Consider the following 12592-nt stretch of genomic DNA (forward strand, 5'->3'; position numbering starts at 1 on the left):
TCCGATCCTCAGGGCCCACTAACAGGCCAGGTTTGCAAGATAACTAAATTACGTCACAGGTGGTCTCATTTGCTGCTCAGTGATTGCAGTATTCTAGTCTGCATCTCCCCAAGGTAATACTTAAAATCTGGCCTGTTAGTGGGCCCCGAGGACCGGAGTTGAGGACCACTGTGCTGGAGGATGTCAACAAGTGTAGAAAAAAATAATCATATGAAAAAATGTGGATTGGACAGAGGACACTTAGGGGACTGTGAGGACAGCAGATGAGGGTGCTTCATTGTGTGAATGAAGTCCTGGGTATTATAAAAGTAGTAGCCAAGGAACAGAACTTTCTGCATAATGTGTTATCTTTGCTCTTTTATTGTAAATACTTTATAAAAAATAACAGATCTAAAGACACTTACAAAGAAAGAAAAAAAACCTTCAAGTAGTACACAAGACCTTTATTTTAGCACCTTTAATATCATTAGAGAACTGGCTTCTATATAGGAAACTCAATATGTCTGGTATGGATTTTGGAGAGAACTCTAACATTTCTTTAATTCCTTCTGTAGGATGTGTTACAGCAACAGTGACATTTAAAAATGAAAAATGCCCACTTTTTTATTATTTGAATTTAAAGAACAGCACACAGACTCCTCCAAAAGGTTCCCCAAATATTTGGGGGAACTTTAAATGAGTGCGTTTTCCGATTTTTTTTTTTTTTTATAGAAGCGTCTTTTGCTGGCAGTTTGAAACCAATTGTAAATGTCAGTGTTTTCTGCTCCTGGCAAAATAGATTTTTTTTTTTCACTGGCACATGTTCTCCAGGGCAGTGAAGGCATTTTGATTCCCTTGGTACCTTCTTGCCATTACCTTTATGATTTTACTGTCTCTACTATATTGTGTTTCTATTCCCCCCTAAAAAACCTTCCACTCTCTCACAGCTGGGTATTGAATCATTTGTATATTCTACAGCATGGAGCATCTCTTTGGGGGACATGTCACCACCATCTGTCCCCTAATGGCCACACAAAGGGCATTTCCATGAAGAGGAGTCTGCGAGGTAGAATAATCCAGTATGTGCTTTTCCAGCAACCACATAACACTGAAATATCATTTTGGGTGGAGATGTAATTTACTAATCATCTTTTTGTCTCCACAAATGGTAGCACTCAAACAATTAAGTCTAACATGTGTAAACCTAAGGTGTCCACAGAGAGTAGTGGAAAATCAATTCTAGAGGCACAATATAGCCAAATCGGAATTCCAGGCAAACAGCTAAATACACAGATGAAATATTAAAGTAGTATATGAGCTGCTTTATCTGTCAAGGGATTTATATTTCTAACCATCTTGTCCCAAGATTTTCATAGCTCTTTCACATAGCACAGCCCGGCCTTGCAAGGTAGGGCATATGATATTTCTCTGCTTCAAATTTTATTTTCACTTCTAAGTCTCTTTCCGTGCAAACAGTGAAGAAAAGAAGGAGCACACTGATACCCTTAAAACAGTTCTAAAGTCAGAAGGTTTTTCATCGTAATGCATTCTTCACATTGACATAAAAAACCTGTGTGCAGCAATCCCCCTCATACCTGAGCCCCATCTTGATCCAGCGATGTTGCATGAGAGCCTCGGATGTCCGGGACTCTCCCTCCTGATTGGCTGAGAGACAGCAGCGGGCCGCTGCTGTCAAAGTCAGTGAGACAATGAGGAGAGAGATGGGGCTCTGCGTCTGAATGAACACAGAGCAGCAGATCGGCTCGGGTGCCCCTATAGCAAGCTGCTTGTTCTGGGGGCACTCGGCAGGAGGGAGGAGCCAGGTGCACTGGCGAGGGGTGCAGGGGTGCTCTGTACAAAACCACTGCACAGAGGAGGTGAGTATAATATGTTTATTTAAAAAAAAACAAACACAAGACTTTAATATCACTTTAACTCCTATCAGCATGCTACTTGCATGGCAAAACACTTGACTGACCTCTCACTCCCCCCACAGCAACCAGAGATCACCTCTATCTGATGCTATTGGTTGTACCAGGGAACTGTGTGTCCTCATAATGCAGGATTGTTGGCTTTGCCACTGCACCTGATGATGTTACAGCTGTGACTGCCAGCCAGAACACTGAGAAGAAGATTTGGGGGACATGTTCCATTAAAGGGGCAGCCTGCACGAGCGAGGGATAACGCAAGTAAAATGTGAATTAAACTAGCCTTTACCTGGGGTAAAAAATCTAAATGTATCCCTTGCAGTGCAGGGGGAGCTCCACTGCAACAATAGATTTTTTCATTTTTTTTGCCCAGAGTTGAGATTAAAAAAAAAAAAAAAAAAATTTGCTGATCTCTTCCTGGCTTAATCGTCATTTGAGCAATATCCGAGGCCCTATTGTCCTGCTTATCCAAGGGGCTACAACAAGGTACCTTAACTTTCATGTTGCGGTAAACATTTAGGTCTTTTTCACACAGACGGACCAATTGGGTCCACCAGACAGTTTTTCAGGCGGAACCGACCGGACCATCTATTGCTCTCTATGAAGTTGGGGTATCCATTGACACTCGCTAACACCCAATCTGATAAAAACAAACAGGTAGGATTCCGTTCCCCATCCATCTATTGGATCAGATGACAGTCGGATGGAAACGGACAGGCAATCCATTTCAATTTCACAGCCTATAGAGGACAGCGGGCTGTGTCCATTCTGCATCAGCGGAGCGGACATGGACCGGTTATCCGCCTGCTCAGCAAGGATCAGTGGAGAGATTCCCTGCTGAGCAGATGGATGCGCTGATGGACTCCACTAGTATCAAAAGGAGCCTAAATCTATGTCAGGTTTACTTTCACACCTGAATCAGATAAATGAAAAACCTACAACTAGCAGCCGGCTAGATAAAAGCAACAAATGCATGATCATAAATTTTAACCACTTTACGACTGCTCACTGTGCTGCTACTGCAGCACAGTGGCAGCCCTGGGTCCAGCGACGTAGACTTACGTCACTGGACTCCTAGCTGTCTCGGCAGCGCGCGCCACCCGGAGGCTTGCTCCCGCTGTGTGTAGACACAGCGGGAGTCATGCCGGAGGAGGTGAGGTGGCGATCGCCGCCTCTCTTCCCCGATCATTGGGGGAAAGTGTGAGAAAATATGCCTGCTTGTGTAAACTTCTCTGTGACAGACAGGGAGAGATCACAAGATTTAGCATAGCTGAACCTGCAATCTCTGTCACAGAACCCCCTTTCCCCACACACATCAGTAAGCATGAGGCATACATTTAACCCCTTGATCACCAACAGTGTTAATCCCTTCCCTGCCAGTGTAAATATTACAGTAACAGTGCATATTTTTAGCACTGATTACTGTAGTAATGTCACTGCCCCCCCCCCCCCCAAAAAAAGTGTAAAAAATGTCAGTTAGGGGTCCGATCTGTCCGCCGCAATCTCACAGTCCCACAAAGAAAAGAAAAAGAAAAAAAAACGCAGATCGCCGTAATTACTAGTAAAAAAAAATAAATAAATAAAAATGACAAATCTTTCTCGTAGTTAGTAAACGCAATAAATTTTGCGCAAACCAATCAAAATACGCTTATTGCGATTTTTTGACCAAAAATATGTAGCAGAAAACAAATTGGCCTAAAATGTTAAATTTTATTTTTTTTTGGGGCATGTTATATATCAATGTGAAAAAAAAATATATACATTTTTTTTTTTTTCAAAATTGTCGCTCTTTTTTTCAAACATTAAATAAAATCGCACAGGTGATCAAATACCACCAAGAAAGCTCTATTTGTGGGGGAAAAAAGGACGTAAATTTAATTTGGGTACATCGTCGCATGACCGTGCAATTGTCCGTTAAAGTAACGCAGTGCCGAATCACAAAATATGGCCTGGTCAGGAAGGGGTACAATTTTCCGGTCTTAAAGTGGGTAACAATACGTTCATTGAGAATTTTTTTTTTGTCAAAGACATGTAGCTAAATACATTTTGGCCTAAATATATGACAAAAATTGAATATATTGGATATTTTTTAACAGTTAAAGTAGAAAATGTCAATTTTTCGCAAAATTTTGGCTATTTTTTTATTAATATCGCAAAAAAATAAAAAAGCACAGAGGTGATCAAATACCACCAAAGGAAAGCTCCGTTTGTGGGAAAAAAAGGAGGTAAATTTTGTTTGGGTTTAGCTTTGCAAGACCGTGCAAGTGTCAGTTAAAGTTACGCAGTGCCAAGTTGAAAAAAGTGCCCTGGTCATTGAGCAGCAAAATCTTCCGGTCTTAAAGTGGTTAAGAAACATACATGCCCCAAGCCAGAACTAGAAAAAGTACATAAACACCAACATACTGTACACATTTTAGGATAAAACACACATTTAGGCCCTCTATCAGTATATATAAATTTTGTTAATGGGGGAACAACGAAACTGATCAAAATATTAGGAAAGTTGGTGAAGAGCAGAACTTCCTTATCAAGAATAGGCAGCTCTTCTATAAAAACAGGGGCCTGCCAGTCCCCTCCCTATTGCGAGTCAGCTCATTTTAAGCTTCCCTTTATATTAGTACATTTAATACTAGTACCTTCTGCCTGTGTATGCATGTTTCACAGCAATCAAACAGAATTTACAAAAAAAATAAATAAAAACACAATGAAAATACCAACTGCTATAAATGACTATATTCCAAATGTCCAAACTTATATAAATGTTCAATATTCAGTGCCGACACCAACCCTAGGGGCCGCCACCTACTTCTAGAAGAGACCAACATAGTAAAGTGAAAGCAGTCTGACATTATTTCCCTCTCAGCATATAGAGTATAGTTTTTCTGGTTCTACAGAAACCATTAATTAACTTTTAATAAATGGAGCGTCTTGAGCTCTAGCTTCAGTTGAAAGCTGCCTGAGGTGAAAGTGAACCTGTTGAGACAGCGACGTGCTTTCTTACATGATCAATTATGAAGGTTTTGGAAATTCAGAAGATGTACAGAAACTGTTAGCGTAACACTCACCTGCTGTGGTGGAAGGACTTGATTTTGGGTTGTAGCAGGACAAATAAGACAATTAGGAGTAATATCAAAGCCACAGAGCTGGCTGTTGAGGCAACAATGGAAAGTGTGGGGACCCCAAGGCTGGTATTTCTATTGGGTTCTGGAATAAAAAAAAAAGGAAGTTACAAAGATTCTCCTCTACATTGCAGTGTTAACTTGGAAGTCTGGACAAAACATTTTTCTTATTGTTTTTTTTTTAATGGTTATCCAGATTATTCCCCCCCCCCCCCCATTTTTTACTGACAGTAAGTGAGGAAAAAAACAAAACACACAAACCGCAAAAAATTCAAAAAAAATCGGGTTTTTGTCTTACCGTAAAATCCTTTTCTTTGATGTTCATTGAGGTATACAGCTCCAGAATCTTCTTGACCATTGGGTTATGCTGCCCCGTACAGGAGTAGGATACCAAGCAGGAAAAAAAAAAAAAAAAAAAAAAACTTTACCACGCATATGGGGCAGTCCCAGGGGGGTATACTCCCACTTGCTGCTATAGGCAACTCAGTTTTGTTGCAAGCAGTGTCAGAAGAAATATAACCCAACTCAATAGAGGGGTGAGTTCTGTGTCCATCAATGGACACAGCACCCACTCCTCTGTGGAGTTGTAATACTTCTGACACTGCTTGTAACAAAACTAAGTACATCTAGCAGAGGGGGGGGGGGGGGGAGTATACCTGCTGGGAGTGCCCATAGGCATATAGGCATAGTCAACTTCTTTTTCAGCCCAGTGTCCTACTCCTGTAGGGGGCATTATAACCCAATGGTCAAGAAGATCTGGAGCTGAGAATCAGAGAAAAGGATTTTACGGTAAGCCAAAAGTCCAATTTTCTCTTTCGTTCAATGGCAGACACAGCTCCAGAATCACCTTGACCATTGGGATGTCCCAAAGCATTGTCAAACATGATGGGTGGGGAAAAAAAAAACAAAGCAGAAGAAAATTCCCAAAAGGCTAAACCTAGCCAACCAGGTAACAAGAGCTCAACCAGGAACAACTGGAGCTCACCTGAAAAATACACCCTCAAGAGGACTAGTCCTCTCAAACAGTGGCCTGCAACACCTTGTGGCCAAAGGCAGCGTCCGTAGATGCCAACACATCAAAAATTTTGTAAAAGTGTGCAGACGACCAAGTGGCTGCCTTACAAACCTGCACCACAGACGCCTGATGAATAAAGGCCCAAGAGGCACTAAGCGCTCTTGTAGAATGCGCCTTAACAGGGAAAGGAGGATCTGACCCTTAATGGAATAGGACTGCACCAACGTCTGCCAGATCCATCTGGAACTGGTCGCAGCAGACGCAGCCAGCACTTTACGAGGTCCATCCGTAAGGACAAAGAGCGAGTCCGATTTCCTAAACGGCTCATTCACTGCCAGATACACCCCGATTGCCCAAACCACATCCAAGGAATGTAAGGCAATCTCCTTAGGGTGTTTAGGCTTGGGACACAAGGAAGGCAACACAATATCTTCATTTATATGGAAACCAGAAAGGACCTTATAAAGGAACGACTGACAGGGAGGAAGCACCACTTTGTCTCTGTGGAGCACTAGATAAGGTGAACAAGACAAGACAATGCAGCCAACTTTGACACCCTGCGTGCAGAAGTAATAGCCACCAAGAAAGCTACCTTCTGTGTCAAAGTGAGCAGAGAAATTTCACAAATATTTTCAAAAGGCTGTTTCTGAAGAACTGACAGCACCAAAGTGAGGCAATGGACACCTTACCGGGGGAGCCAGTGCGTAGCCAACGAGCGTTAAAAGAAAATCGCCAAGGCTGAAGCGTGGCTCCTGATGGTTCCCAATGCCAAGCATTTATCTACCCCTTTTTGGAGGTACTCCCAAGATTCTAGCCACTAAACAGGAACAGATGGGGGGGGGGGGGGGGGACCTTCCCGAGCCTCACCCCACGCAAAGTACACCTTCCAGACGTGACGATAATTTTCCTAGAAGTACACTTCCTAGCTTTCAACAGTGTGGGAATCACCGATTCCGACACCCGGCTTTCAATAGCCACGCGGTTAAAGCCAGTGACTGTAAAGCAGGATGGACGATCAGCCCTTGAGCCCGAAGATCTCCAAGAGGGAGTCTCCAAGGAACGTCGGCGACCAACTGTACCAGATCGGAGTACCAAGCCCAGCGAGGCCAGTCTGGGGCCACTATAATGACCAGAATCCTTTCTGCCTCGATTCTCCCAGAAGTCTTGGCAGAAGTTTTAGAGGGGGAAAGGCGTATATCAGATGATACTGGCTCCAAGGGGCCACCAGAGCACCTGTGGCATCGGCCAGAGGATCCCGAGACCTTGCTACAAACCTCTGTACCTTCCTATTGAGACGAGAGGCCAACAGGTCCACTTCGGGAGTTCCCCACCAGAGACACAGTTGATAAAACACCTCCGGGTGAAGTGACCATTCTCCCTGGTCCAACGCCTGCCGATTGAGGTAGTCCGCCTGCCAATTTTCCACAGCAGAGAGGGCTGGAACAAAGTGCTTTGCCCACCTTAGAATGCCAGCAACTTCCCCGCCGCAAGGACACTTTGTGCCCCTCTGGTAATTGACAAATGCTACGGCCATGGCACTGTCTGATTGAATCCTGACTGGGCGCCCCTGCAGATGATCTGTTCATTGGGTCAGGCAAAGCCTGATTGCCCAAAGTTCCAGGATACTGATCCGCAGTCTGGACTCCTCCAGAGTCCAAACACCCTGAGCGCAATCCATTCCCAAGACAACTCCCCACCCGGACAGGTTGGCATCTGTGGTGACCACCATCCAGTACAGGGAAAGAAAGGATTTTCACTGTCGAAGAGCCAGAGAGTGAAGCTACCAAATCAGGGACCCTCTCGTACCCACCCCGGTTCAACAGGATCAGATTGTCTAGAGACTGTGGATTCTTATCCCACTTGGCAAGAATCTCCCTTTGCAGAGGTCTTTTATAAAACTGTGCAAACGGAACTGCCTTGAAGGTGGAAACCATCAGGCCCAGCACTTGTATACAAGTCCTGAAAGATGACCTCCTGTTGGGACCACAGGAGCTGAATCGCATCCTGAAATTTCTGGAGTTTTTCCCCCGGAAGAAACACCCAGGCTGAGTCCAAGTCCAAAGTCAGGACCAGGTAGTCCAGCTTGGTGGACAGACAGAACCAGAGCAGATTTTTGGAAATTCAGTTTCCATCCGAACTCTTGCAAGGTTCGCACAGTGATGTCTAGGTTGTCTTTCATGGCAGTAGGAGACATTGCTCGCAGAAGGAATCGTCCAGGTACCCTGGTACTGCAACCCCCCCCGCTGGCGTGACAATGCTAACACCGGGGCCAACACATTTGTGAACACCCGAGGAGCTGATGCTAGACCAAAGGGAAATGCAATGAATTGATAATGCTCCTCGCCCACAGCAAAGCGAAGAAAACGCTGATGTCCGACATATTAGGATATGAAGTTAAGTGTCCTTGATATCTATAGAGGTCAGAAAATTCCCTTGATTAAGGATGCCACTACCGTGCGAATGGAGGCCATCAGGAATTTTTGTACCCGCACAAAGCGGTTCAAGGCATTGAGGTCCAGGATTGGACAAACTTTTCCCTTCTCCCTGGGAACAGTAAATAGGATTGAGTAAAACCCCTGAAAGCCTTCCTGAATCGGGAACCAGTACAGTGACCCCTTGTAGAAGTAAATTTTGCACCGCAAAATCCAGCGCTCCGGGGACAAACACAGGTTGGAAGGGAAAAACCTTGCCGGAGGCAAAGACGGAAACTCGATCTTGTAACCGGACTGAATCAGCTCCTGGACCCACCCGTCTTAAAATCAAGGAGGTCCAAGGGTCCGGAAAAAAGCAAAGACGTCCAATCCCACCCCAGATACGGGTGAGGGCGCACCATCAAGCAGAAGAGGGCTTGTCTGTGGGTCTGAAGGAACCCGCTCTCGGTTTACCAGACCAGGGCCTCTTGGAACCTCCCAAGCACCAATTTGAGATCCCAAGGCAGTAGTGGGGACCGCACTGGTGGAGTCAAATGTCGAGCCTCTGAATAAAAGTAGACACCAGGGAGTGCGTGGCCTAGGGTCATTTAAAAAAGACCATCAAGGGGGACACCTGACCCTTAATGGTACTCCAGGCAAATTTCTGCTAAGCCTCCCGTTGAAGGAAGGTGAAGACCCGAGCCACCAAAAAAAGAGCGAGGGTGAACACCAAGCGACTCACACCACGAAATGCATGCTTTCCACGTACGATGGTAGATCTTCCTAGAAGTAGACTTCCTAGCCTTCAGTAATGTAGGAATCACCAACCCAGACAAACCCCTGTCCTTCAGCACCTGGCTTTCAACAGCCAAGGCGTCAAAGCCAGCGACTGTAAAGTAGGATAGAAGATTGGCCAATGGGACAGCAGATGAGAGGTAGTCTCCAAGGGATGTTGGCAACCAGCTGCACTAGGTCGGCGTAACAAAACTGGTGAGGCCAATCCAGGAGTCCCTAAATAGACTGGAATTCCTTCTGCCTCAATCCTGCGCAAGAGTTTTAGCAGAAGCTTGAGAGGAGGGAAGGTGTTATCAGACAATAGTAGCCTCAGGGGGGCCACCAGCACGTCTGTGGCATCTGCTAGCAGATACCGTGACTGTGCCACAAACCTGTGCACCTTCCTGTTGAGCCGAGACACCAAACAGATGCACCTCGGGGTGCCTCACCAGAGACACAGCTGGTGAAACACGAAACGTTCTACCCACTTAAGAATGCAGGCTACTAGAGCTGCCAATACAATCCTTGTTCCACCCTGGTGATTGACATAAGCCACGGTGGTGGCATTGTCCAACTGGATTTGCACTGGACACCCCTGAAGACGATCCGTCCAGTGATTCAGGCACAGCCTGATTGCTCAGAGTTCCAGGACATTGATCGAGAGTCTGGACTCTTCCAGTGTCCAAACTCTCTGAGCGGAGTTCCCACCTAGGACACCTCCCCACCCAGACTGGCATCCGTGATGACCACTGTCCAATACAGGGGGAGAAAAGATTTGGCCTCGTGAAGAAAAGGAAAGCGAAGCCACCAGATCAGAGACCCTTCTGTTTTTCAGCTCATCCAGATTTGATTGTCCAGAGACTTTTGACATTTGTTCCATTTGGCCTTTGCAGGGACCTCGTATGGAAATATGCAAAGGGGACCGCCTCTAAGGTCGAAACCATCAGGCCCAGCACACTCATGCAAGTCCGGAGGGACGACCATCTGCTGGACAGCAAGAGAGGAATCGCAGCATGCAACTTCTGGCGGTTGTGCAGAGGAAGGAACACTCTGGCTAGACCTGAATCTAGAGTCAGACCCAGATAGTCCAGTTTCCTTGAAGGAACCAGAATGGAATTCTGAAAATACCAAAGCCAGGCCAACTCCCTCAGAGACCGTATAGTGATGTCCATCAGAGCAGTAGGAGACTGTTTGCAAGAGAAGGTCATCCAGGTAGCCGAGCACTGCGATTCCTCCCTGACTTAACAACGCCAGTACCGGAGCAAACACCTTTGTGAAAACCTGAACAGCAGAGGCGAGACCAAAAAGAAACGCCACAAACTGATAATTGCTCCTCTCCTACAGCAAAGAGGAGGAAGTGTTGTGTTGGTGACAGACACATATTAGAATGTGTAAGTAAGCGTCCTTGAGGTCGGTCAGGAGGAACACAGACGCAGGCCGAGACCCAGTCATATGGGACCTCACGAGGCGTTAACTCACAGCCCAGCCCCCGTCCGGTGGGGCTATGTCGCGGTCCACCTAGCAAGGAGCTGTGGTCTACGCCCACTCGCTGTCAAGACTTGGGTGACCCCTGGATCTAGATTATCTAACCCCCTTGCTCAGTCCGGCAGTTGATTTAGAGATCTACAAAGAAAACGAATTGCCAGGACCAATTTAGTACCTATAGCAGAGAGGGGGAGTATACCTCCTGGGACTGCCCATAGGTTTAGTCAAGTTCTTTTTCTGCCTAGTGTTCTACTCCTGTAGGAAGCAGTGTAACCCAATGGTCAAGAAGATCAGGAGCTGTGTCAGTCAATGAACGACAGAGAAATATAAATATATACTGTGTATATGTGTGTATATATATATTTTTTTTTTTTTTTTTTCTGTGTGCATCGCTGTTAGAGATTTATCTTTGAAATCTTTGTCACCAGAATAGTAAGTGATGGGGAATCTAAAGCAAACCCAGATAGAGGAAGGAAGCAGACAGAAGTTCTAACATTTTCCCACTATCTGATATCGGGAATGACAGTGTACAGTTCAAGCAGACAGATAGCTTCATCTTTTCCATGGAATACCTATAGCAATGCATATCTTGGACGATCGCACATGACGGAGAGTGCCTTCCATTGATTCCCATAATACAACAAACATCGCTGCATTTCTGGAACCAGGTATCCCCCTTAGCTGTAAGTAAAAGCACTCACCTTGGTTCAGTCTACAACTAACGCCCATAGGTGGGCTCCAAGCACCATTCTTGCATGTTAGGAACTTGTAGTCTCCTTTCAGCATGTACCCCTCGGCACAGAAGTACTCTATGACACTTCCAGAAGTAAACGACTTTTCACAGTGTGGGGGGTGACACATGAATCCACCATTCTCTGGTTCTGGGGGTGGTGGACACACTAAAGAGGAGACAACATAGAAAAAATATGTTACAACACAACTAAGCCAATATTTCTGCATTAGGCATTTCATCATGTACTATAATCATGTACTATAAATTCACAGTAAACATTATTGGAGAAAATATTGTTGATGCACAAAAGTCCAAAACCTTTTTTCAAGGACTAAAAACATTTAAGGAAAAGCAATTTATGGCACAGCAAGAGAAACAAGGAAAATACTGGACTCCAGGGCCTGTAGGAATGTCTAAAGGAAGAATCATGGGCATGTTCAGCATAAAGCTAATTTCACTAAATGGACAAATTATTTTTCGTTGACCATTATGTTATCTAATGACAGTGGTCTCTAACAAAAAATGCTGTTTTACAGATCAATAACAGCCAGGGCAACAACTGTCCATCATCTGCTAACTGCAGCTGGTTTTCCTCTGACTTACCTAATGGAATAAAAAATGTGACAATTATTATTGCCCTCCAGCACAGCAGAAGCAATACAACTTTTTTAAGCAATGGTTGAAATGGAGCATTGCTTGCTGTCAGTTTTCAGCAAGTACTGCTGTTTGGAAAGAAATGCCAAATATCACCAAGAGTATTATCCCCAAGAAGATCTCTCCATGTAAACAGACTGTCACCAACTTACAAATGCAGATAAAAGGCCCATAAAAATTAAGTATTTAAATAAAGTTTAAATTTTAATTACTCAGAATGATTTTTATTTACCAGCAACGTACCTCTGAATTTGGTAGAAAATTTCACTGCAAGCGAGTCAATTCCCTACTTAGTCCCCTCCTTTCTGGTACATCAAAGATGGGCTTTCGCAACCTTTTTTCAGTCACTGCACCCTTTTAAACTATGCACACAATCTTGAGGCTACCTTAGTCTAAACATGTTAAAACTGTAAATGTTACTTATAAATGGGGAACTTAAGCCTGGGAAGATGCACACTATAGTCTTGATTAAATTACCTTCACATCAGAGGTCT

The 12592-nt window shown here is 44.7% G+C and overlaps 1 protein-coding gene across 2 annotated transcripts in view; it reads right to left on the bottom strand.

The window, feature by feature from the left end:
• The window catches only part of SUSD6 (sushi domain containing 6), an 88373-nt gene that overhangs the window by 5756 nt on the left and 70025 nt on the right, over positions 1-12592 (bottom strand). For both annotated transcript variants that reach the window (XM_082275092.1, XM_082275093.1), the window contains exons 3-4: positions 11413-11610; positions 4973-5111 (exon numbers count right to left, since the gene is read on the bottom strand). In XM_082275092.1, coding sequence (XP_082131218.1) covers positions 4973-5111; positions 11413-11610 — 337 coding nt within the window. The remainder of the gene's footprint in view (positions 1-4972; positions 5112-11412; positions 11611-12592) is intronic.

The sequence above is a fragment of the Pelophylax lessonae genome (assembly GCF_965119305.1).
Source record: "Pelophylax lessonae genome assembly, chromosome: 13".
NCBI classification, from domain to species: domain Eukaryota; kingdom Metazoa; phylum Chordata; class Amphibia; order Anura; family Ranidae; genus Pelophylax; species Pelophylax lessonae.